The sequence below is a fragment of the Elephas maximus genome, chromosome 3 (assembly GCF_024166365.1).
Source record: "Elephas maximus indicus isolate mEleMax1 chromosome 3, mEleMax1 primary haplotype, whole genome shotgun sequence".
In the NCBI taxonomy this organism is placed as follows: Eukaryota; Metazoa; Chordata; class Mammalia; order Proboscidea; family Elephantidae; genus Elephas; species Elephas maximus.
In genome coordinates, this window is record NC_064821.1 from 172,960,581 (window position 1) to 172,988,033 (window position 27,453).

A 27,453-nucleotide genomic window follows, 5' to 3' on the forward strand; every position below is an offset into this window, starting at 1 on the left:
TGCTTGGCTGCACCAGATGTGAGCCTCGGCTTGGAATGTTGCTGCTTGCCTCAGCCCACGTGTGCTGTGCCAACTCAGCCAGCAGGTCGCCAACAAATCTGCGATCTGCAGTTTTCTGTTTCCACTGCTTTTGTATTGTTACTCCTTCCACCTGCAGCTCAGCCTGATTCTTCAGCTTTGTCTTTGATGATTAGGGTTCCTAGATTGTAATATATATTCAATTCACTTGTTTTATTGGGCCTTTGATGTAAGAGGGACCACAGGAGGTGGCTGACTATTCTGCTATCTTGGACCTGACCGCCCCCTGAAGTGCATTACTTTTAATGGTTCATGGCATAGAGTCTAATGTCTGACTGTAGATACTTGGTTACTACACTAATGGATTGGGTGATCTTGATGTAGACCAAAAAACCAACTAAACCCAGTGCCGTCGAGTCGATTCCAACTGATAGCGACCCCATAGAACAGAGTAGAACTGCCCCATAGAGTTTCCAAGGAGCACCTGGTGGATTTGAACTGCCGACCTTTTGATTAGCAGTTGTAGCACTTAACCACTACGCCACCAGGGTTTCGTGACGTAGACCAGATGCTAGTAATTATAGTGAATTTCTGGGTGAAAGGTCTTTTTTTTTTTCTGCTTGACTTCCAAGACTCAGTGAAGACCCTTCTCCGGTGTGAGGGCATTCCTTATCTTAACTGTGCCACTGCTGCTGATACACTTGCACACGTTACAGTTCTTTGTTCACATCTTTGTAATCAGCCAGGCGTATTTGGTTGAAGCATCTGAAATTGCTTTTTTCACAGCTTGGAAAAAGTCCAATATGGAATTTTATGTGGTTTGACCTGTTCAGTTGGATAAGAAATTAAATGACTATCTTGGATGCATGTGTGTGAAATAGAATCCAAATAAAATTTTTGGAAAGCTTTCTTCATTGAAAAATGCTGAGGATATTTTAAGACTCAGTTCTGATACTGAATGGGAAGGTGTGTCTTAGTTTTCTATTGCTGTTGTAACAAATACCACAAGTGGGTGGTTTTAGCAAACATGTATTTATTTTCTCATGGTTTAGGAGGCTAAAAGCCCAAATTCAAGGTGCCGGTTCTAGGGGAAGGCTTTCTGTCTCTGTCAGCTCTGGGGGAAGGTTCTTATTCCTTGGCTTTTTGGTGATCTTCATGTGGTATGGTGTCTGCCTTCTGCCATCTCAGCTTCTAGCTTGCATGTTTAATCTCTTCATATATCAAAAGAGGTTGACTCAAGAGACACCCTACACTCATCCTGCCTCATTAACATAACAAAGACAACCCATCCTAGATGGGATTATAACCACAGGCATAGAGGTTAGGAATTACAGCACATATTTTTGGGGGACACAATTCAGTTTTTAAGTATGTGCACCTCATATTTTCTCATATTAGTCCAATATAAAACCAAGAAAAAAAAAATCCCGTTGCCATCGAGTTGATTCTGACTCATAGCATCCCTATAGGACAGAGTAGAACTGCCCCACAGGGTATCCAAGGAGCAGCTGGTGGATTTCAGCTGCCAACCTTTTGTTTAGCGTCCAGCCTCTTAACCACTGTGCCATCAGGGCTCCTTAGTCCAGTATAGTCAATAGTAAATGTTCTGAAATAGGATTGGTTTTTATTTGATGAAATTTTGACTTTTCATCTTAAAATCAGTTTGAATAATCTAAGGAAGGAAATTAATTATGTAAAATTTCAAGGGGATAATTTAAATATCCTCCTAGGTACTCTTCTCCTTGCCCCACTGGATCCTTTCCTTGGGTTCAAGCCCTCTCTCTCTCTCATCACCAGTCCAAACTTAAATCTCTTTTGAATATCTTTACACAAAGGTCTTGTACTCTTTAGTAATCCCTCCACAGTTACTTTATGACTCTTGGAAGTTTTTGGTACTCAGCGGTTGGGGGTGGTGTTTGTGGGGGTGGGATGGGGTGAGAGGTGGGGGAAGGGTACACAGGGCTCTTGGCTGCCTCATTCCCTTTGCACCAAAGGTTAGTGATCAGTGTTGGCCACACTCTCTGTATGTATTCTGAGTAGAGGCCCCTCAGCCCTGGGTTTCAGCTCCACCTTCCAGGCCCACTGGGATAGCAACTCTGCTCCCTCAGTTTTGGGGAGCCCCATTCTCCTAGTCCATCTCAGTGACAACCCCACTGCCTTCACTCGGTAGGCCCTATTCTTCTGCCCCTTGGCGTAGCAGCCCCGCGTCCTCAGCCTTGGGCAGTGGCCCTATCCCCCTAGTACTCGTGAACACGAGTCCTACAGTCTAGAACTTAGTTGGTGAAGATCTGACTCTTATAAACCTAGTAGGCTGTGACTTCACCTGTTAAAACCAGCACAGCCCTGTTTCCTGTGCTCCTTCCAACAGTTCTGCTAATTTCTGAGCTGCTCCATTCATTTCATGCATGAAGATCCTGAATTAGTTCATATCCTCAAACATCTATTTAAGTCTGGATTAGGGCCCAGTAACTACTTTAGACGCTGGTTTGAGGTTATCTTTTTTTTGAGTGGGAGACATTACAAAATGTTTGTCATGTGTTTATTTTACTGTCATTTGCCCTTTTCTCCTAAAGTGGGGTTCAGAAATTAGGCAGTTCAGTTATGGTTAATGAAGACTTCATTGCATGATTAAGAAATCAGATTTAATAAAAATCTACAAGAATGTGTATGAAGAAAACCAGACTAATGAGAGTGTGTATATCCATGAATTATGAAGCACTGGTCATGGACAGGCTTCTGTGCTAATATGTCTGGTAGGTACCTTTTGGTCTTCAATCAGGAAGTTGCTCAGAGGCACCAAGTTTCATCTTACAGAGCACCTGTCTGCCATGGGTGGTGTTCCTGTGCCAAAAAAAAAAAAAAAACCAAACCTTTTAGCGTCGAGTCAGTTCCGACTCACAGAAACCCTTTAGGACAGAGCAGAACTGCCCCATAGAGTTTCCAAGGAGTGGCTGGTAGATTTGAACTGCCAACCTTTTGTTTAGTAGCTGAGCCCTTAACCACTGTGCCACCAGGGCTCTGTTCCTGTGCCAGGCCCCAAGAATACACCTGATACTGACCTGAATAAGAGGAATTTTATATAAAGGTCTAAACACCCTTTTTATAGGGGAGTTACCAGGACATGACTTATTTTTCACCCAGGCATATAATATCTCATTAGATTAATTTCCTTTTTGTGTACTTTTTTCTACCAAAAAAAGAGGTACTTCCATATAATAGCATTATTCTGATTTTACTTCTTATATCCACTCCCACCCCTACTTTCAAAAAAAAAATTTTTTTTTAATATCTTTCTTGCCTTCTGTGGCTATAAGTATCTTGGAAATCACATTCTGTCTCATCTGCAGGTTGCAGACTTGGGTTGTGGTGATACTTCGCTCTTATGGATGCTGAAATTCCACAAGTGCCTTGAACTGCTTGTTGGAGTAGATACCAATGAGGAAAAATTACGACGGAAAGAGTAATAATCAAGTTTCCAAGAGACTTGTGCATTAATCGAAAGCTAGTGGCATTATTTACTCTATTTAGAGAAAGTGTCAGTTTTATACAATTTGTTCTAGAAGACTGGGGACTGTGAAGAAGTCTTAAGCCCACTAAATAATGAAGCCTTGCCGTAATACTACTTGATTATTGGCTTGGTTTATTTCTGTATATATTGTAAATTGTGATCTGTACTTTGTTTCTACCAATTTGTAAGTTAAATTGTATTCTAATAGTCAAAGCATTGCAAATTCACTTTGAAACTTGTTTAGTGGCAAAATCTCATCCTTTTATGCCAGACCCCATGATGGTTTATAGCAGAGGATTCATCCAAAAGAGCACTGGGGCAGAGTTACCAGGCCTCCTGCTCCAGCTGCATCCAGAGCAGCTCTCCTGTCTCTTCTACATATATTAAAATAAAACAAAACCGTTGTCATCAGGTCGATTCCAACTCATGGTCACCCCGTGTGTGTCAGAGTAGAATTGTGCTCCATAGGGTTTTCAGTGGCTGGGTTTCCAGACGTAGTTTGCCAGGCCTTTCTTCGGCACCTCTGGGTGAACTTGAACCTTCAGCCATCAGTCGAGCCCGTTAACCATTTGCACCATCTCGTGACTCCTCTATATGTTAGATATCTACAGATGGTTTCAAGAATGGTTTTTCTGTTAAAGAAGAAAAGAGATCAGAGTTCTGTAGCTGGCGAGATATTTTTAAATAGGTTACTGTATTCAAAGTCTCTTATTTCTGCAATAATGCTTTTGCAGGTATAAGTTGTCTCCCCTTGTTGGTGACTATCTAAAACCCAGGGAGAGGACGCTGACTGTTACCTTGTATCATGGCTCTGCTGTGGAGAGAGACTCTCGTTTGCTTGGATTTGACTTGATAACATGTATTGAATTGTAAGTATTAAGGTGCTTCATACTGTATGACTGTTCATTTAAAAAACCTGAGTTAGTGTCAGTAAACTTTGTGCCCTCAATTTTTAGGTCTTAACCTTAATATTCTTTGTGAAGAAAATTGCTCATCAGTTGGGAATGCTTTCTCTTTACTGACCTTTTTCGATTTTTTATTTGTAAATAATTACAGACTTACAGATAAATTGCAAAAGTAAATAATATCAAGAGCACTCATATACCATTTATACATTCTCCCCCTTTATCATTTGTGTATGTGTGCATGCTTGATCGCTCTCTGACTCACTCACACACAGACACAAACATGATTTTTCTGTTTTTGAACCATTTAAGTGCAGGATATACGTACCATTATTGTATGCCATCGAGTCCATTCCGACTCATAGCCCATATGGCTTCCAAGGAGCGGCTGGTGGATTCAAACTGTCGACCCTTTGGTTAGTGGCCTGAGCTCTTAACTGCTTCACCACCAGGGCTCCATACCATAAAAAAAAATGGTGCAAATGGTTAACTGCTCAGCTACTGACCAAAAGGTGGCAGTTCGGATCTACCCAGAGGCACCTCGGAAGAGAGCCCTGGTGATTTACTGCTGAAAGATCACATCCGTTGAAGATCCTGAGAAGTACGTTTTTACTCTGACATACATGGGGTCGCTGTGAGTCGGAGTTGACTTAATGGCAACTTGTTTGGATTTTTTGTTTTATATATATCACAGCCCTTTGCCTCTAATAGAAAATTAATGTGTATTTCCTAAGAAAAGGTATAACTGTTTTATGTAAACCACAGTATTTATTAGCTTCGGTCAATTCAACATTGATACAGTGTTCTTACGCCAGTTTTGTCAGTTGACCTAGTAAGGTCCTTTATAGAATGTTTTCACCTCCGTTACAGGGGTATACTTGATCCTAGACTGGAGAAGAAAAATTCCTGGGGTCAAATAATACATTTAGTACTTACGTGTCTTCAGCCTCTCTTCATCTGGAATGTTTCCACAGCTTGCTTTTTTTTTTAATGGCAATGACATGTTTAAAGAGTAAGCCCTTCCCTCCCATTTTTAGTAGCACTTCTTTTATTTTGGTCTCGTGGCGATTCAGATTATGTATTCTTGGAATACTGCAGAATGCTGCAGAGGTGAGTTCCGTCCTCCTTTGGACCCCCATCTGAGGCACACAGTGTCCATCTGTCCCTCTTGGGTGATGTTCATTTTTTTTATCATCATGAAAATATATACAACAAAACACCTGCCAGTTCAAGGATTTCTACATGTACAGTTCAGTGACATTGATTACATTCTTCAAGTTGTACAGCCATTCTCGCTATCCTTTTCCAAATTGTTCTACCACTATTAACACCATTTTGCCCTCTAAGCAAAAACTCCCCCTCTCTTTCTCCCTGCCACCCCTGGTAACCATTAATAATTTCAGGTTCTGTATATTTGCTTATTTCATGTAAGTGAGATCGTACGATGTTTGTCCTCTGGCAACTGCCTGTGCTCAGCATCATGTTTTCAAAGTTCATCCATTTTGTGGCATGCATCAGGGCTTCATCTCTCTGTCTGGCCGAGTTGTAATGTTAATTTTGATCCCCCATTCAAGGTGTCTATTTGCCCCACTATAGAGTTACTGTTTATTTTTCTCTCACCACTAAGATGCTGTCTGTAGGGAGATATTTTAAGGCCATGCGCATATCTTGCCCTTCCTCCATATTTGTCCCTACATTTAGCATCCATTAACGATTCTTGTCTGACCCCATGTTTACTGCAATGGTGGCAAGTGAGGCTCTTTCCAATTCAGCACCCTCCTGCACATTTACCAGCCAGCCCTTGGCATTCTGCTGGGAGCAGGAGCTCTTTCTTCTTTAGTTGTTTGTCTGTTTATTTATTTAGATTTATTATCAGTATGAACTCCTGAATTCCTGCCTTTTTTTTTTTTTTTTAAAAGTGGTTTGTAATTCTTTACTTATTTTGTTGCTCAAATTGTCCCAGTCTTGGCTGGTGGAGGCCCCTTCAAGCTGGCTCCCACACACTTGTGATAACTTCTGTATCGTTTCTGTGAGTACTTCCACACTTCCTGGCATAACAAGATGTATCAGGCTCACCTTCTGCTCTTCCTTCCCCAGCCCTGGAATCAGCCATTTATCCAAAGAGACCTGGTTCCTTTGAACAGGGAATCGTATTTAGGAACCAAGATGTGTGCATCTTAGTGGCCTTTTCATAGTAGTTAAGGGCCTTGCTCTGGGATCATTTTTTCTGGTGGTGTGTTCAGGTTGATTTCCACTTTTTAGTAATGTGCTCTGCCCCTCCGGAGCAGAGTTTACTTTTTATTTTTGTATTTTCTAGTGCCTGGTATATAGTAGGTATCTAATGTTTGAAAATACTGTTGGGAAACAGAGCATTATGTGAAGAGCTAAGGAGCAGTGAGTAGGGTTAGATCAGGGACAGGCAGTAAGAAAACCTACTCCTGTTCTACCATGTCCTATTTTCCCAGCCTGTCCTCTACAGAATTCCATTTAAACTTGGGTTTCATGCTGGGGAACCTTACTGTACCCTATGTCCTTACGTTTAATTACATCCAGATAAATCCTTCTTGGGCCCTTTGTCCTTTATTTGTTTATTATTATCATGAGAATTATTTGCATGTAATCCATCTTCTAATGTTTGTCATTTTGGCCAAGTTCTTACCTGTGCCTTGAGTCTCCACTTTAGCATTTCGGTCTTTCAGAAGGCAGTTCACCCATTTTTAAATCTTTCTTGTGGATAGGTTATATATGCCAACAGTATAAAGTCCAAAAGGAAAAAGATATGTGGTGAAAAGCTTTCTTCACTTCTCTCTTCCAGCTACTCAGTCCCCCTCCCGAGAGGTAGTCATTGTTAACAATCCCTTGGGTATACTTTCAGAAATAGCCCGTCATTTGCAAAGATACATGTACATATTGTAGTTTCTTTTTACAGAGGATGAGTACTATATGGACTGTTCCATGCCTTGCGTTTTTCACTTGGTGGTATGTCTTGGAGATTGTTCTGTGTCGGACCTAGAGTGCTTCCTCATTCTTGTTTATTGCTACACATTTTTCCACTGGATGAGTGTAACATAATGTGCTTAACCAGTGTCATGTTAACAAGTGCTTGGGGGACCTGATTTTTTGCTATTGCAATATATAGCTATTTATATGTGTGTGTACATGTGCAAGCGAGCACATGTGCACCCATGCATACACGTGTGTGTATGTGTCCACATATGTACACTCATGCATATGTACATGTGTACATGTGTGTGTACAGGTGCATATATGTCCATGTCATCTTTTGCATATGTGAGTATATCTGTAGTATAAATTCCTAGAAGTGAAATAGCGGGATCAAAGGATGTGCATATTTGTAATGTTGATAGCCTTTGTAGTTATGGTGAAGGCTGAGCTGGTAGAACAACAACAAAAACCAAACCCGTCGCCATCGAGTCAGTTCCAACTCATGGAGACCCTATAGAACAAGAGTAGAACTGCCTCACAGGGTTTCCAAGGAGTGCCTGTTGGATTCAAACTACTGACCTTTTTGTTAGGAGCCATAGCACTTAACCACTATGCCACCAGGGTCACAGGCACACCCTTATTCCAGGTCATGGGAGCCGGGGAATCAAAGACATGTATGCCACGTGTTTTAAAGCCCAGACCTGGAAGGGGCACACATCTCTTCCACTTGTACCCCATTTGTCAGAACTGAGGCTTGTGGTTATACCCGCCTGGAAAGGAGGCTGGACCACACACCTGTATGCCTGTGACAACTCTTACTGTGGAAGAAAAGCAAGATAGATTTGTGGTGGACATTGGTAGTTGTCCACCACAGTCGTTGCCAAAACACTCCATAGTGGGTGTACTGATTCTCACTCCTCTTGGCCATGTAGGAGGTTTTCTGTTTCCTTACTTCTTCCCCAATGCAATGTCTTAGCCGGTGTTTTGATCTTTGACAGTCTCATAGGAGGAGAATGTTATCTCAGTGTAGTTTCAACTTGTATTTCTCTGGAAGGAGGAGAGTGTTATCTTAATGTGTTTCTCTGGAGTGAGGGCGAACACCTTTCCACATGCTCAAGAGCCATTTGGTTTTTGTTCTCTAAGCTGTACATACATATCCTTTATACATTTTTTTATAGGATTGTTAGCATTTTTCTTGTTGCTCCATATGATTGTTTTATATGTTAGGGAAATTAGTCTTTCAACTACGATGTGGAATATAGACATTTTCTCTTAAGTTTGTCCTTTTTTTTTTAAACTTCCTTTGTAGTATTTTAAAAAAAATAACATCCAATATAATTGATACTTTTTTTGGTGTACAGTTCCATTAATGTTAAAACATACATAGTTTCGTGTATGAGGTCTCTAGGTGGCGCAAACGGTTTGCACTCGACTGCTAACCTAACTTCTGGGTTCGAACCACCCAGAAGTAACAAGTAATAACTCCATTGTTGATAAAGATGTAGGCCAAAGCTTAAAAAAAATTGGTGACCCTTGGCCTGGATATGGTGCACAAGTGGAATTTGTTTGCTCTTTGTAGCGTGTAAAATTTACTCACACTTTTAAAAACTGAGAGCTTTCACATAAAAACCCAGTTTTTCCTGCTTCTATTAAAGTCAGAATGTCTGGCTCTCCCAGTCCGCATTCCTGGATGGTGACCGGCAGCTGGCACCAGCTGCTTCCCACCCATAGCTGAGGCCTGCGTTCTCTGCCTGCTTCACTTATCTAGTGAATGCCCTTGCTCCTGGAGACATTTAAATGTTGTCTATCCTGTCAAGAAGTGGGAAACCCTGGTGGCGTAGTAGTTAAGTGCTATGGCTGCTAACCAAAAGGTCGGCAGTTCAAATCCACCAGGCTTTCCTTGGAAACGCTATGGGGTGGTTCTGCTCTGTCCTAAAGGGTCACTATGAGTCGGAATCGACTCAGTGGCAGTGGGTTTGGTTTTTTCTTTTTTGGTCAAGAAGCTTATTTGTGAAAGAAAAAAGGATGACTGGGACACCAAAAAAAGCAAAAAGCCAAACTAGTTGCTATTTAGTTGATTCTGACTCATGGTGACCTTGTGTATGTCAGAGCAGAACTGTGCTCCATAGGGTTTTCAGTGGTTGCAATCTTTGGGAAGCAGATTGCCAGGCCTTTTCTTGAGGTGCCTCTGGGTGGATTTGAACCACAACCTTTTAGTTAGTTATGCTTTAGGTTGGGAGTCACCTGAGCATGTGCTGACAGGGCCAGGGGAGGCAAGGTTGGGGGGGATAACTCCTGAGGTACCACCTCTCTCTGATCTTGTAGCGGTCTCTCCTGACATGCTAACTGCCCTGGGTTCCAGGACCTGCACACTCTCAAGGCCTCAGGTTCCTTTTTGCTGCTCCCTATTTTCCTTCATTACAGCTCCTGCTTAAGCCACTGTCCATGTTTCTTAGGGTAATTTTAATTGTGAGAATTCATTGACAGAAGCCGAGTGAGCACTTCAGATCGCTTCCTAGCGTGTCTGATATTCGCTGAACCACTGCCATAGGACAGGAGTTCTCCCAGTTGACCATTCATTGTTATTTTTTGTAAATCAGTCTTGTCTGTGGAGCTAAGATTGTCCAAAGCCACTACAGCAAAGCTACTTACCACTGCAGGGGCCTGTCCTCTCCCCTACCCTGGTCTTCTCACACTATTTGAAATAGAGCTCTGTTCAGGGTGGTTCCCTGGGAGGTCTCCAATGCGTTCACTACACTTATCACAGGCTAGACTTGGTGTCACTTTTAGTTCTGCCTTTACCCATGAACAGGTGAATGCATGCTTCCTCAGGGCTGGTATTGGTGATAAACTCAGGCCCCCGGATGTGTGGGTCCTCCATCACCAAACAATCTTAACTTGCCCTTTGGTATATTGTAGTTTTAGGAGATGTAATACCTCCCCTCTGCTTTACCCAATTTGGCATAGAGTGAGATAGGGATATCAAAATGTCAGCTTTATGACTAGTAGGTTCGTTGGAAAATACGGTTTAGGTGATCAGCAACAGCAGACTTTTTGATACTGTACCCTAGAGTTAGACAGCCTTATCTATCAGGACACAGAACTGGAAAACCACAGGCGTTCTTCCTTGGGGGATAGGTGTTTACTGGTAAGTTTATTCCATGGCTTCAAACCAACCAAAACAGGCAGGAAGAACACACAGACACAGCTGGAGGGGAAGATGGTGTGCAAACCCAGTTCTTCATCCTGGACTCACCAATCTGTTAAGGCCTCTCTGGTGTGGGCGTGGGAGGAGGCTGGGTGGAGCTTGCAGTTTGTGATTGGCGTCAAACCTGAAGGTTGGCAGCTCAAACCTATCCAGTGGCTCCATGGACAAAAAGGCCTGGTGATCTGCCAAGAAAACCCTATGGAACAGTTCTGCTCTTAAGCCACGGGTCTCCATGAGCTGGAATTGACTTGATGGCAACTGGCTATGTTGTTTTGATCGGGGAGGGGGGCAGGGGTAGAGAGCAAAGTAGAGATGACAAGAGCAGTGAGGCCCACCAGTTTTGTGATAACATGTGTCCCTGCAGCCAGAGGGGAAGGAGTGAATCAGTTCCATGATCAGACCCCTGCGAATCACTTTTGTGGATGCTTGGCTTCCTTAGGGCACACTGCTTTAAATAGGATGTAAGCAAAACTTTGTCAGTTACTTTCTTTTTGTCTATAACTTTGAATTTTTATATATTTGCAAATTTACGGAAGAGTTGCCAGTAATAGTACAAGGAACTCTAATATATCCTTTACCCAAATTGTTTACATTTGACTCCATTTGCTTTGTCTTTATTTATATATGTGTATTTTAAAAAAAATTGATTTTTATTAATACTTTATTGTTTTTAGAGCAGCTCTAAGTATACAGAAAAATTGTGCAGGAAGTACAGAGTTCCCATTTAGCCCCTCCCCCAATACATTGTTTTTCCTATTAACATCTGGCATTCCTGTGGTACATTTGTTACAATTAATGAACCAATATCGATGTACTATTATTAGCTAAAGTCCATAGTTCACGTAAGGGTTACTTCTTGTGCTGTACAGTCCTGTGGGCTTTGACAAATGGCTAATGTCATGTGTCTACCATCACAGTATGGTGGACAGAATAGTTTCACTGCCATAAAAATGCTCTGGGCTCCACCCGTTTATCTTCCCCCAACCCTCTGAACCCTTGGGAACCACTGATCTTTTCATTGTTTCCATAGTTTTGCCTTTTCCAGAATGCTATATAGTTGGAACCATACAATACTTAACTTTTTTTGGACTGGCTTCTGTCACTTAGCAGTATGCATTTAAGATTCCTCCATGTCTTTTGTGGATTGATAGTTCATTTTTAATCTCCCACGTAAGACTCCATTGTATGGATGTACCACAGTTTGTTTATCCATCCACGTATTGAAGGACATCTTGGTTGCTTCCAGTTTTTGGCGATTATGAATAAATCTGATAAAAATATTTGTATGCAGACTTACATGTGGACATATGTTTTCATCGCACTTGAGCAAATACCTAGGAGAACACAGTTGCTGGATCGAATGGTAAGCCTATATTTAGCTTTGTAAGAAACTACCAGACTTCTAAAAAAATATATTTTATTGAGTTTTTTTGTGAAAGTTTACATAGTGGTTAGTTTCCCCACTGACCATTTCTGGAAAAATTGTTCAGTGACATTAGTTACATTTATCACGATGTGTCAACATTCTCTTTAATTGTGGATTTTTTTTTTTCCCCCATTTCCAGTACTCTAGTTTCCCTGAGCCCTTATCTTCTCATCTTTGCTTTGAGTAATTATTGATCTTTGGTTTCACACAGATGGGTTTTAAGTAGAGCACTGAGCTTACGGGTGATATCCTTTATTTTGTGTGCTACTCTGCTATTTCGCTTAAAGGTGATCTCAGGATAGTTTCGGTTCTAGGTTTAAAGAGTGTCTCAGGACAATAGGGAGTCCGCTGTTCTTTTTTGTTCTGATTTGTCTGGTCTTTTTTTGTTTGTTTTAAGAATTTGAGTTCTGCTGCACATTTTTCTCCCTTTCTGTCTGGGACCACCTTTTGTGCCTCTGGTCAGAATGATCAGTGGTGGTAGCCGGGTACCATCTAGCTCTTCTAACCTCAGGGCAGATGAGATCATGCCTTGTGTATACTTGTTTCTTCCCTGAGCTTTTGGCTACCTTCTTACTGTTTTGCACCTGGGTAGTAGAGACTAGTAGTTGTATCTTAGATGGCTGCTTGCAAGCTTTTAAGACCCTAGACAATACTCACTTCACTAGGATGTAGATCACAATTTTTGTGACCTATGTTATGCCAGTTGACTGAGTTGTCCCATGAGATTATGGTCCTAAGCTTTCAAACTCAGAAAACCAATCTTGAAAGGTGTTTGGTCATATGTAAAGAGTATCAGTATTTGTGTCTTTGGTGAATATAGGTGTCTCTACCCACATATTTATATTTACACAAACCTATATAGAGACTTCTGTCTGTTCTCACCTGTGTATACACCTGTACCTACCTGTATACCAATATGCCTATACACATCCATATGTGTGCAAACACTCATTTTTACTTTGGTTGTCCTGTGCTCACTACATCCACATGTGGTGTCACTTTTCCCATCACCAAAAATAACAAGTCTTTATGATGTAGGCATACTTTCCCCTCCTCCCTCCTCTTTCTGGTAGCCATCAATGAACATTGATCTCTCTATATGTATCTATTCTTGTTCTCATAAAAGAGGGATCATACAATATTTATCCCTCTATGCTTGACTTGTTTCACTTAGCATGCCCTTCAGGCCAGCCATGTTATGTTTCAGGGACTCATTTTTCTTTATGGTTGTGTGATATTCCATTGTATGTATGTACTAACTTTGCTTATCCATTTGTCTGTTGGTGGGCACTTCAGTTGTTTCCATTTATTTGCTATTGTAAATAAAGCAGCAATGAACATAGGTGTGCATATGTCTATTTGTATTTATTAATTTAGGTTTCTAGGGGCTATACCTAGGAGCGGGATTGCTGACTCACAGGGTAGTTCTATTTCTTGTTTTTTGAGAAAGTGCCATACTGTTTTTCCATAGTGGTTATACCATTTTGCAGTTCTACCGGCAATGATAAGGGTTCTCATTTCCCTGTATCTTCACCAACATTTGTTGTCTGTTTTTTTTTTTTTTTTAATTAGTGCATTTTAGCTGGGGTAAGATGGTATCTCATTGTAGTTTTGATTTGCATCTCTCCAATGGCTAATGGAAATCCTGGTGGCATAGTGATTAAGAGCTACGAAAAGGTTGGCAGTTCAAATCCATCAGGTTCTCCTTGGAAACCATATGGGGCAGCTCTACTCTGTCCTATAGGGTCGCTATGAGTTGGACTCAACCCGACAGCAGTGTTTTTTTTTTTTTTTTTAATGGCTAACAATGGTGAATATCTTTTCATATGCTTGTTGGCTGCTTGGACATCCTCTTCAGTGAAGTTTCTGTTTATGTCCTTTGCCCATTTTGTGATTGGGTTGTTTGTCTTTTTATTGTTGAGTTGTTGCAATTTTCTATAGATTTTAGACCTTTATCAGGTATTTTTATCAGGTAAGTCGATTCTGAAGACTTTTTCCTGGTCTGTAGGTTGTCTGTTTACTCTTTCAATGAAGTCTTTTGATGAGCATAAGTTTTTAATTTTTATGAGGTCCCATTTATTTTATCTTCATCTATTCATGTTAGTTATGTTTGTTATCCTATTTTTACAAAAGATTAGGACCCATAGTTTTCTCCCCCAGGAATTTTATAGTTTTAGGTTTAATTTAAGTCTTTGATCCATTTTGAATTAGTTTTTGTGTATGGTATGAGGTATGGGTCCTGTTTTATTTTTCTGCAGGTGGATATCCAGTTCTCCCAGCACCATTTCTTTTTTTTTTTTTTTTAAATTGTACTTTAGGTGAAGTTTCACAGAACAAACTAGCTTCTCATCAAACAATAAACATATTGTTTTATGACATTGGTTAACAACCCCACGACTTGTGAACACTCTCCCTTCTCGACCTTGGGTTCCCTATTACCAGCTTTCCTGTCCCCTCTTGCCTTCTAGTCCTTGACCCTGGGCTGGTGTGCCCCTTTAGTCTCATTTTATTTTATGGGCCTGTCTAACCTTTGGCTGAAGGGTGAACCTCAGGAGTGACTTCATTACTGAGCTAAAAGGATGTCCGGGGGCCATACTCTCAGGGTTTCTCCAGTCTCTGTCAGACCAATAAGTCTGGTCTTTTTTTGCAAGTTAGAATTTTGTTCTGCATTTATCTCCAGCTCTGGCTGGGACCGTCTATTGTAATCCCTGTCGAGCAGTCAGTGGTGGTAGCTGGGTACCATCTAACTGTACTGGACTCAGTCTGGTGGAGGCTGTGGTAGTTGTGGTCCATTAGTCCTTTGGACTAATCTTTGCCTTGTGACTTTAGTTTTCTTCATTCTCCCTTGCTCCAGAAGGGGTGAGACCAGTGGAGTATCTTAGATGGCCACTCACAGGCTTTTAAGACCCCAGACACTACTCAGAAAGTAGAATGTAAAACATTTGCTTTATAATCTATGTTTTGACAGTTGAGCTAGACAATTGAACTAGACAATTCCTGGAGACCGTGGTCCCCACAGCCCTCAGGGAGTTTGGATGTGTCTGTGGAACTTCCATGACCTTGCGCCAGCACTATTTATTAAAGAGACAATTTTCTGTACCACTAAATGGACTTTGACTTCCTTGTCAAAAATCAGTTGTCCAGAGATGGCTGGGTTTAATTCTGAGTTCTTAATCCTATTCCACTGGTCTCTGTGTCTGTCGTTGAACAAAATACCAGGGTGTTTTGATTACAGTGGCTATGTAGTTATGTTTTGATATCGTGGAGTGTGAGGCCTCCTACTTTGTTCTTTTTGTTCAGTATTGCTTTGGCTATTTGTTTTTTTTTTCCTTTCCATATGAAGTTGGTCATTAATTTTTCCATTTCAGTAAAGAATGTTGTTGGGATTTGTATCAGGATTGCATCGTATCTGTAGATTGCTTTAGGTAGAATTGACATTTTCACTATACTAAGTCTCCCAATCCATGAACACAGGATGTCTTCCCATTTTTGTAGGTTTCCTTTAGTCTGTAGGACAGAGTAAAATTGCTCCACAGGGTTTCCAAGGCTGTAAATCTTCACATCTTTCCTCACAGAGTAGCTGGTGGGTTCGAACCACCAACCTTTTGATTAGCAGACAAGCGCTTTAATGCCTGCACCAACAGGGCTCCTCTAGTCTCTTGTGTTTTATAATTTTCATTGTGTAAGTCTTTTATGCCCCTGATAGATTAATTCCTAGGTATTTTATTGATTTGGGGGCTAGTATAAATGGTACTATTTTCTTGATTTCTTTTTTGGAGTATTTTTTGTTAGTCTAGAGGAACCCAACAGATTTTTATGTGTTGATCTTGTACCCTGCAATTTTGCTAAATTCTTCCTTTAGCTCCAGCAGTTTTCTTGTGGAATCTTTAGAATCTTCTCTGTATAGGGTCATGTCATCTGCAGATATAGTTTTACTACTTCTTTTCTGATTTTGTTGTTGTTAGGTTCCGTCTCACTCATAGTGACCCTGTGTGCGGTAGAACGAAACACTGACCGGTAGAACGAAACACTGACCGGTACTGCGCCATTCTCAGAATCGTTGTTATGCTTGAGCCCATTGTTGCAGCCACTGTTGTTAGTCCATCTCACTGAGGGTCTTCCACTTTTCGCAGACCCTCTACTTTATCAAGCATGATGTCCTTGTTTGGATACCTTTTATTTCTCATTTCTTGTCCTATTGTTCTGGCTAGGACTTCAATATGGTGTTGAGTAAGAGTGGTGATAATGGGCATCCTTGTCTTGTTTCCGTTCTCAAAGTGCTTTGTTGAGTATAACATTGGCTGTTGGTTTTGCACATATGCCCCTGATTATGTTGAGAAATATCCCATCTATTCCTATTTTGCTGAGAGTTTTTATCAGGAAAGGGTATTGTATTTTATCACATGCCTTTTCTGCATCAGTTGATATGATCATATGGCTACTTTGTTTTATTTATGTGGTGGAGTACATAGATTGATTTTATGATGTTGAAGCACCCTTGTAATCCTGGTGTGGATCCCACTTGGTCATGGTGTATGATTTTTTTGAAATGTTGCTGAAATCTGTTGGCTAGACTTTTGTTGACAGTTTTTGCATCTATGTTCAAAAGGCCTGTCATTTGGCTGAAAGGTGATCTCCAGGAGTGGGTTTGATTGCAGGCTTAAAAGGTGTCTAAGGGCCTTAGACACACCTTTCTTCTGTGTTTTTGAAGAGATTGAGTAGGATTGGTATCAACTCTTTGCCGAATGTTTGGTAGAATTACCTGGTGTAGCCATCTGGTCCTGGGCTTTTTGTTGTTGTTGTTGTGAGTTTTTTTATGACATCTTCAATCTCTTTGGTAATGCATCTCTTTAAATTTTCTACCTTTCACTGTTAGTTTGGGTGGGTAGTATTTTTCTAGGAATTTGTCCATTTCATCTAGCTTTTCAAATTTGGTAGAGCACAATTTTTCATAGTGATCTGTTATCTTCTTTGTCTCTGTTGGATATTTGCCTCCTTTTTTTTTTTTTTTTTGTCTCTTTTACTCATCCGTTCAAAGAACCTACTTTTGGTTTTGTTGATTTTTTTTTTTTTATTGTTTTTCTACTTTGTTTATTTCTGCCCTATAGATCTTCATTATTTTTTTTTTTCTGGAAGCTTTTGGCTTCTTTTGCTCTTTTCTATTTGTTCAAGTTGTTGGTTTAAGTTAATGGTTTTGGATCTTATTTTTTAATGTAGGCATTTATTGCTAGGGATTTCCCTCTGAATACTGCTTTTGCTGTGTCCCAAAGGTTTTGATGCTTTGTGTTTTCATTTTTGTTTGATTCTAGGAATTTTTAAATTGGCCTTTTGATTTACTGTATGACCCAATAGTTTTTGTTTTGTTGTTGTTATATGCCGTCGAGTCGGTTCCTACTCATAGTGACCCTACAGGACAAAGTAGAACTGCCCTTTAGGGTTTCAAAGGAGCGGCTGCTGGATTTGAACTGCCAACCTCTTGGTTAGCAGTCCAGCTCTTAAGCATTATACCACCAGGGCTCCAATAGTTTTTTAGCCATGTATTATTTAGTTTCCATGTATTTATTCATTTTTCATTATTTTTCTTGTTGATTTCTAGCTTCAAACCGTTATGGTCAGAGAAGATGCTTTGTATGATTTCAGTCTTTTTAAATTTGTTGAGATTTATTTTGTGTCCTAGCATATGGCCTATTCTGGAAAATGATCTATGTATGCTGGAGAAGAATGTATTGTTCTGATGCTCAGTATAATATATCAGACTGTTAGGTCCAGTTGGTTTATGGTTTTAAGTTCTCAATGTCCTTGGCAATCTTCTTTTTTAGATGTTTTGTCTGTAACTGAAAGTGGCATGTTGAAGTTCCCCTACTATTATTTTGGAGTTGTCTATTTCTCCTTTTCATATTAGTCAGTATTTGTTCACGTATTTTGAGCATTGTTGTTAGGTACATGCATATTTATAATTGTTATGTCTTCTTGATGAATTGACCCTTTTAATATTATGTAGTGGTCCTTTTTTATCTCTTGCAATAGATTTTGATTTAAAGTCTATCTTACCTGATATCAGTATGGCTACCCCTGCTCTCTGTTTACTGGTTGCAATGGGATATTTTTCTCCATCCTTCTGTTTTCAGTCTGTTTGTGTCCTTGTATCTAAGGTATGTTTCTTATAGACAGCAAAAGGATAGATCATGTTTTTAATCCATTCTGGTACTCCCTGTCTTTTGCATGGGGTGTTTAGACCATTTACATATAAAGCTATTACTGAAAATGAAGTGTCTACCTCACTCATTCTTTGATTTGTTTTTTGAGTATTTCATATCTTTGTTTTTTTTTTTAATTTTGATTTTTCTGTTTGTATTTGGCAGTTTTCTTGTGATGAGCCTTTTTGCTTTCATCCTACCTTTCTTCTGAATGTTTTTCTTGGTGATTTCTTAGTGGTTACCACATATATTATACAACTTACAGTTCAGCAATGTTTAACATATAAACAACAGTTGAACATACAACCTGAATATAATAAATCTATTCCTTATATGGAAACCCTGATGGTGTAGTGGTTAAGTGCTGTGGCTGCTAACCAAAAGGTCAGCAGTTCGAATTCACCAGACACTCCTTTGAAACTCTATGGGGCATTTCTACTCTGTCCTATATTGTTGCTATGAGTCAGAATCGACTTGACAGCAATGGATTTGGTTATTCCTGATATGCTTCTGCCTCCCCCATTTCTGTTGGTGTGTCTCCATTAACATCAATATACAACCTGTATTTGATAAGTTTGCTTTGTACTTATTTCTTGCACACTCAATGTTAGATTGTTTGTGGAATTTAATTACTGAGTTTATTCCCTAAAAATATCATATACTTGGTCTGTAATGATTGCCCACATTGTTGTGTTTTTTTGGAGATCTTTTTCTCTCTCATTTTATTTTTCCAGTGTACACATACAAATATTTATTTAATACTTTTGCCTTTCCATTTAGAGTACTCCCTTGAGTAATACTTGCAGAGCTAGTATGGTGGTTCAAATTCCCAGAGCTTCTGTTTGGGAATGTCTTGATTTCACCCTTGTTTTTGAATGACAGTTTCGCTGGGTAAAGTATTCTTGGTTGGCAATTGTTTTCATTTAGTATTTTTTATATATGTCACCCCATTGTTTTCTGGTCTCTAAAGTTTCTGAGGCGAAATCCACACTGATTCTTATAAAAGACACTTGGTATGTTATATGGCATTTTTCTCCTGCTGCTTTCAGAATTCTCTCCTTGTTTTTGGTTTTCAAGACTTTTACTGGACTATGGCGTGGAGTTGATCTTTTTGTGCATCTTCTAACTGGGGTTCATGTAGCTTCCTGTATTTGCAGGCTTGGTTCTCTGTTCAGGTCTGGGAAATTCTCTCTGATTGTCTCTTGGACGTTTGTTTCTGTGGGTTAACTGTTGTCATGGTGCTCTGGGATTCCAATAATTCTAATGTTAGATTTCTTCATTTGCTTTCATATTTCCATTTGGGTGTATTCGCTTTTATTCTTTTCTCTTGTTTCTTTTGAGTCTTGATAAGTGCAGTTATTTTGTGTTCTAGTTCATTTATTCTATCTTCTGTATGTTTGACTATTGTTGAGTGTTTCTCTTTTTCTAATTAAGGTGATTTAGTCTTCAGTTCCAGTAGTTCTCTTTGGTGTTATTTTTTTATTTTTAATGTTTTCAGTTTCCTCGTTGAGTCTCTCAGTTTGTTCCTCCATTTGTTTCCTGATCTCTGCTAGTTAGTTTTCTGTGTGTTTTTGCTTTCTTTAAACATATGGAAGGAATACATAGTCATAATACCAAAAAGAATTGGTTGAACCACTTCAGGAGGTAGTATATGATCAGAAACTAATGGTATTGAAGGAAGAAGTCCAAGCTGCACCAGAAGCGTTGGTGCAAATACAAGGCTCCAGGAGTTGATGGAATACCAATTGAGATGTTTTAACAAATGGATGCAGTGCTGGAAGTGCTCACTTGTCTATGTCAAGAAATTTGGAGGACGGCTACCTGGCCAACCAATTGGAAGAGATCCATATTCACGCCTATTCCAAAGAAAAGTGATCCAATGGAATGCAGAAATTATAAAGCAATATCATGAATATCACACGCCACTAAAATTTTCCTGGAGACCATTCAAAAGTGGCCGCGGCAGTACATCAACTGGGAACTGCCAGAAATTCAAGCCAGATTCAGAAGAGGATGTGGAATGAAGGGTATCATTGCTGATGTCAGGTTGTTTCTGACTGAAAGCAGAGAATACCAAAAAGATGTTTACCTGTGTTTTATTGACTATGCAAAGGCATTTGACTGTGTGAATTATAACAAATTATGGATAACATTGTGAAGAATGAGAATTCAGAATACTTAGTTGTACTCATGAGGAACCTGTACTTAGATCAAGAGGGAACCATTTGAACAGAACAAGGGAATACTGGTTGGTTTAAAATCAGGAAAGGCGTGCATCAGGGTTGTATCCTTTCACTGTACTTAATCTGTATGCTGAGCAGATAATCCGAGAAACTAGACTATATGAAGAAGAATGGGGCATCAGGAGTGGAGTAAGACTAGTTAAGAACGTGTGTTATACAGATGACACAACCTTGCTTGGTGGAAGTGAAGAGGACTTGAAACACTTACTGATGAAGATCAAAGACCATAGCCTTCAGTATGGATTACACCTTAACATAAAGAAAAGAAAAATCCTCACAATTGGACCAGTAAGCAACGTGATGATAAATGAGGAAAAGACTGAAGTTGTCAAGAGTTTCATTTTACTTGGGTTCACAATTAATAATACCCATAGAATCAGCAGTCAAGAAACCAAAAGACACATTGCATTGGCAAATCTACTGGAAAAAAACCCCTTTCAAGTGTTAAAAAGCAAAGGTATCACCTTGAAGGTTAAGGTATGCCTGACCTAAGCCATAATGTTTTCAGTTGCCTCATATGCATGTGAAAGCTGGACAATGAATAAGGAAGACTGAAGAAGAATTGATGCCTTTGAATATGGTGTTGGTGAAGAATATTAAATATACCATGGACTGCCAGAAGTACAAATAAATCTGTCTTGGAAGAAGCACAGCCAGAATGCTTCTTAGAAGGACTACGTCTCACATACTTTGGACATGTTATCAGGAGGGATCAGTCCCTGGAGAAGGACATTATGCTTGATAAAGTAGAGCGTCAGCAAAAAAGAGGAAGGCCGTTGACAAGATGGATTGACACAATGGCTCCAAAAATGGGCCCAAAGATAACAATGATTATGAGGATGGTATTTTTTTTTTTTATAGGACTGGGTAGTGTTTCTTTCTGTCATATATAGGGTTGCTTTGAGCTGGAACAGATTGGACGGAACCTTACAACAACAATAAGACATATTTAGTACCATAGTCTGGAAATTTTCAATTGGTTCTGTTACTCTGACCTCCATAGGAGAAATTGCCTCTTCACGTTTTGCTTTTGCTTGGTCTTTTGTGATTTTGTGCACTTTACTATTTTTGGACCATTACTTTCTTTAAATTTTGTATTCTGGATTTTGAGATAAAATTTTCAGATTGGGCTTCCTGGTGGCACAGTGGCCAAGTGCCTGGCTGCCAACTGAAAGGCTGGGGCCCGCACCCACCACCCGCTCCATGGGAAAAAGAAGCGGCAGCTCCGCTTCCCTCTATACCAAAAACCAAACCTAGTGCCGTCGAGTTGATTCTGACTCATAGTGACCATACAGGACAGAGTAGAACTGCCCCACAGAGTTTCCAAGGAGCGCCTGGAGGATTCTAACTGCCGACCCTTTGGTTAGCAGCCACTGTACTTAACCACTATGGCACCAGGGTTTCCCACTGACCCCCATAGGGTCTTTATGTGTGGGAATCAGCCCAGCGTCAGTGGGCCTGATAACTTCTTTGGAGAACCACCAGAGGGCACTCTTACCCTTAGTTATTTTTTAGCACTGATTCAGGAGTTTTGGATACTTAATCTCTAGAATTCAGTACACATGCACAAGAGGGGGTTGATTTGTAGGTCTCAGATGCTATTGTAAGTGGTGGGGCTTGACTTCTCTGTGGTGAAGGCGGGGGGCTCTTTCTGTCTTTCGCTTGTGGGCATCCCTGTACAGGCTATCCAGTGGTGTTCTGCTGTGGGCAGGGAAGTAGCCGTTTCCCTCTGTGTTGCCCATTTATCTAAAGTATTCCCCTTGCCCTGATGCTCTTGCAGTTCTCTTGATCCTGGTGCCCATCTGTTTTGGGCCCCATTGAGATTCAACAGCACTCTCTCACAGCACCACAGTCTCCCTTCACCCCCTCCCAGTTGTACGGCCCATCATCTCCCATGGGCAGTCTGCACCTCCTTAAAGAATTGGGCTACAGGTTCCTCTGATTAGCTCCCTTTCTGTGTTCCCTATTTCGGGTGTTGCCCAGCCTCGTCTCATAATGGCTTTGATGAGTGAGTGCTCCTGATGTTAGTGAGTAGGTTCTCCCAGTGTTATGGATTGAATTGTGTTCCACCAAAATGTGTGTCACCTTGGCTAGGTCATGGTTCCCAGTATTGTGTGTTTGTCCACCATTTTGTCATCTGATGTGATTTTCCTATGTGTTGTAAATTCTACCTCTATTTTTTTATGATGATGAGGTAGGATAGTGGCAGTTATGTTAATGAGGCAGGACTCAGTCTACAAGATTAGGTTGTCTTAAGCAAATCTCTTTTGAGATATAAAAGAGAGAAGTGAGCAGAGATACGTGGGGACCTCACATCAGCAAGAAAGTAGTGCCAGGAGGAGAGCATATCCTTTGAACCCGGGGTCCCTGCTCTGAAAAGCTCCTAGTCTAGAGAAAGATTGATGATAAGGACCTTCTTCCAGAGCTGACAGAGAGAAAGCCTACCCCTGGAGCTGACACCCTGAATTTGGACTTCTAGGTTACTGGACTGTGAGAGAGTAAACTTCTGTTTGTGGAAGCCACCCACTTGTGGTATTTCTGTTTTAGCAGCACTAGGTATCTAAGACACCCAGCTTCTCTGCCATCCTCGCTCCTCCTCCCTCTCAATTCTGGACTTCCCCTGACCCTCCAACACCTCAGCTGTGGTCAAGAGTTCTGAGATCTCAGTCTGTGCTTGTTTTTATTCGTTGTTCAGTGGGTTAGTTGCTGGGGGAATAAATGGGAGTGTGCACTCACTTCGGCATCTTGTTCCACCCCACCAGGCTGTCTTTGAAAGTGATTGTTCCATTTTGCATTCTCAACAGCTTTGAGTGAGGGTTCCTGCTGCCCCACATCCTCGTCAGCATCTGGTGGTGTCAGTCTTTTGGATTTTAGCCATTCTGTAGGTGGTGTAGTGGTTCAGTGTTTGGCTGCTAACCAAGGTCAGCAGTTTGAATCCACCAGCTGATCCTTGGAAACCTTACGGGGCAGTTCTGCTCTGTCCCATAGGGTCACCATAAGTCGGAATCAACTCGATGGCAATGGGTTGTTTGTTTTTGAAATAGGTGTGTAATGGTATTGCATTGTTTTGATGTGCAGTTCTCTAATGACATGATCTCTAGCATTTTTTAGATGCCTGTTTGCCATCTTTATATCTTCTTTGGTGAGGTGACTGTTCAGAACTTTTAACCATTTTGTGATTGGGTTGTTTTCCCCTTGTTGAATTCTAAAAGTTGTTTGTGTATCTTGGATTCCAAGTCCTTTATCACATGTGTTTTGCAAATATTTTCTCTCTCTCAGTCTGTGACTTGTTTTTTCTCTAACCAGTGTCTTGTGCAGAGCAGGGGTTTATAATTTTAATGAAGTCCAATTTACCATTTATTTCCTTATGGGTTGTGTTTTTGATGTATCTTAAAAGTCATCACCAAGCCCAAGGTCACCTAGATTTTCCCGTTATCTTTTAGAAGTTATATAGTTTTGTGATCCATTTTGAGTTAATTTTTTTGTGAAAAATGTTAGTTCTGTGTCTAGATTGATTTTTTTGCATGAAGATATTCAGTTGTTCCAGCAGCATTTGTTGAAAAGACTATCTATTCTCCATTACATTCCATTTGTTCCTTTGTCAAAAACCAATTGACTGTATTTGTGTGAGTATTTCTGGGCTCTCTATTTCTGTCTCACTGATCCGTTTGTTGCTCTGACAATACGATACTGGCATGATCACTGTAGCTTTGTAGTAAGTCTGGCAGTTGAGTAATGTCAGTCCTGCAGCTCTATACATGTGATCTTTGTGTGTAAGTTGGAGACACCATGTCTCAAACCTTAAATATTTGAGTACTTTCTAAGAGCAAGGACCTTTTCTTAACATAACCACAGTATAATTATATCAGGAAAGTTAACATTGATATAATACTATTAATTCTCAGTCCGTATTCAAATTTCACCAGTTGTTTTAGTAATATCCTTTTATAGCAATTTTAAAAATTCTTTGCCCAAGAGTCAATCCAGGATTACACATTGCATTTAGTTATCATGTCTCTTTGTTCTTTACTCTGGAAGAGGTCTGTTCAGTCTTTCATTGCCTGAGTTTGCTCTTGATGTTATTGAAGAATACTTGCTAATTATTTTGTAGAGTGTTCCTCAATCTGGGTTTGTCTTTTTTCTCCCTATGAGATTCAGGGTATGCGTTTTAAAAAAAACACCACAGAAGCTACGTTGTGTCCCTTTCAGTGCATCATATCAGGGAGGTACATGCTCAGGTATCTGTTTTTAGAGAGGTTGGTAATGAGGCCTAAAGAGCACAGCAAAGGACCTCAGTTGGATAACAGAGCACCTTGGGTAGGGGTGGGGGAGAGGATGGGAATATATGAATGATAGTTTTTAGGTCATTAAACACTATTAAGAATTCAAAGAAGGGAGAACTCAGTGTAGAGGTGGAAACTGTTTTGCTAAATCAATGAGGAAAATACTTGAAAGAGAGAAAGAGAGTCCAGATTTCACTGTTTCTTTCCTGTTAACTGTTTTAGAATAGAGCATTTGGATTCAGAAGATCTGGCCACATTTCCCAAGGTGGTATTTGGGTTCTTGTCGCCAGCCATGATCGTCATCAGCACACCAAATTCTGAATTCAATCCCCTGTTTCCAGCAGTGACTTTAAGAGACTCCGATCACAAATTTGAGTGGAACAGAATGCAGTTTCAGACCTGGTGAGCCTGTTTGTTTGTCTGTGGATCCTAATAGAGGTTGGGGGTTTAATAGTGCTTAATTGAATAATAATAGCCATATTAACTGGCCTGCCTTGTAGGCATATGGGTATTATTGTGTTACTGACAGCATTGTACTTCAGGATAGATCTTGAAGTGTTTTTGTTTTGACGATGAACACAATGCTATTTTTCTCTAATTTGCCACTCCTGGCATAGTAGACCATATGATTGTCTGATTCAAAATGGCTAATACCAGTCCATTTCAGCTCGCTAATGCCTAGGATATTGATGTTTATGGGTTCCATTTCATTTTGATGACTTCCAATTTTCCTAAATTCATACTTTGTACATTCCACATTCTGATTATTAATGGATGTTTGCAGCTTTTTCTTCTCATTTTGAGTCGTGCCACATCAGCAGATAAAGGTCTCAAAAGCTTGACTTTATCCACGTTATTAATGCTGCCTGTACTTTGAGGAGGCAGCTCTTCCCCAGTTGTCTTTTGAGTGCCTTCCAACCCTAGGGGCTCATCTTCTGGCACTATATCAGACAATGTTCTGCTGCTATTCATAAGGTTTTCACTGGCCAATTTTTTTAGAAGTAGACAGGTCCTTCTTATGACTTTGAGAATATCCATCTGAATTTAGAAACTATCTCAAGACTAGATTTGATGCATTGAACACTAATGACCGAAGACCAGATGAGTTGTGGAATGACATCAAGGACATCATTCATGAAGAAAGCAAGAGGTCATTAAAAAGGCAGGAAAGAAAAAAAAAGACCAAAATGGATGTCAGAAGAGACTCTGAAAGTTGCTGTTGAATGTAGAGTAGCTAAAGCAAGTAGAAGAAATGATGAAGTAAGAGCTGAACAGAAGGTTTAAAAGGGTGGCTCGAGAAGACAAAGTAAAGTATTATAATGAAATGTGCAAAGACCTGGAGGTGGAAAATCAAAAGGGAAGAACATGCTTGGCGTTTCTCATGCTGAAAGAACTGAAGAAAAAATTCAAGCCTCGAGTTGCAGTATTGAAGAATTCTATGGGGAAAGTATTAGATGACTCAGGAAGGATCAAAAAAAGATGAAAGGAATACACAGTCACTATACCAAAAAGAATTGGTCAACATTTCTGGAGGTGGCATATGACCAAGAACTGATGGTAGTGAAGGAAGAGGACCAAGCTGCACTGAAGGCACTGGTGAAAAACAAGGCTTCAGGAATTGATGGAATACCAATTGAGATGTTTCAACAAATGTGCTGGAAGTGTTCCCTTGTCTATGTCAAGAAATATGGAAGACGGCTACCTGGCCAACTGACTGGAAGAGATCTATATTTGTTCCCATTCCAAAGAAGGTGATCCAACAGAATGTGGAAATTATCGAACAATATCATTAATATCACACACAAGTAAAATTTTGCTGAAAATCATTCAAAAGCAGCCGCAGCGGTACATTGATGGGGAGCTGCTAGAAATTCAAGCCAGATTCAGAAGAGGATGTGGAACCAGGAATATCATTACTAATGTCAGATGGATCTTGCTGAAAGCAGAGAATACCAGAGAGATGTTTACCTGTGTTTTACTGACTACGCAGAGGCATTTGACTGTGTGAATTATAACAAATCATGGATAACATTGCAAAGAATGAGAATTCGAGAACACTTAATTGTGCTTCTGAGGAACCTGTACTTAGACCAAGAGGCAGTCATTCGAACAGAACAAGGGGATACTGTATGGTTTAAAGTTAGGAAGGTGTGTGTCAGGGTTGTATCCTTTCACCATACTTACTCAATCTGTATGCTGAGCATACAATCTGAGAAGCTGGGATATATGAAGAACGCAGCATCAGGATTGAAGGAAGACTCATAAACAACCTGCAATATGCAGATGACACAACCTTGCTTGTTGAAAGTGAAGAGGACCTGAAGCACTTACTGATGAAGATCAAAGACCACAGCCTTCAGTGTGGATTCCACCTCAACATAAAAGAAAAATCCTCATAATTGGACCAATAAGCGATATGATCATAAATGGAGAGAAGATTGAAGTTGTCAAGGGTTGCATTTTACTTGGATCCATAATGAATGCCTATGGAAGCAGCAGTCAAGAAATCAAATGAAGCATAGCATTGGGCAAATCTCCTGCAAAAGGCCTCTTTAAAGTGTTAAAAAACCAAAGATGTCACATTAAGGACTAAAGTGCCCCCGACCCAAGCCATGGGGTTTTCACTTGCCTCATATGCACGTGAAAGCTGGACAATGAATAAGTAAGACCGAAGAAGAATTGATGCCTTTGAATTATGGTCTGGGTGAAGAATATTGAC

The 27,453-nt window shown here is 40.2% G+C and overlaps 1 protein-coding gene across 10 annotated transcripts in view; it reads left to right on the forward strand.

Annotated features, from left to right (window-relative positions):
- Window positions 1-27,453, forward strand: part of HENMT1 (HEN methyltransferase 1) — a 56,457-nt gene that overhangs the window by 26,300 nt on the left and 2,704 nt on the right. For 9 of the 10 annotated variants that reach the window (XM_049880194.1, XM_049880198.1, XM_049880199.1 and 6 more), the window contains 3 exons: window positions 3,366-3,478; window positions 4,261-4,395; window positions 24,957-25,136. In XM_049880194.1, the coding sequence (XP_049736151.1) occupies window positions 3,366-3,478; window positions 4,261-4,395; window positions 24,957-25,136 (428 nt within the window). The remainder of the gene's footprint in view (window positions 1-3,365; window positions 3,479-4,260; window positions 4,396-24,956; window positions 25,137-27,453) is intronic. The other variant, XM_049880201.1, reaches the window with a different exon arrangement.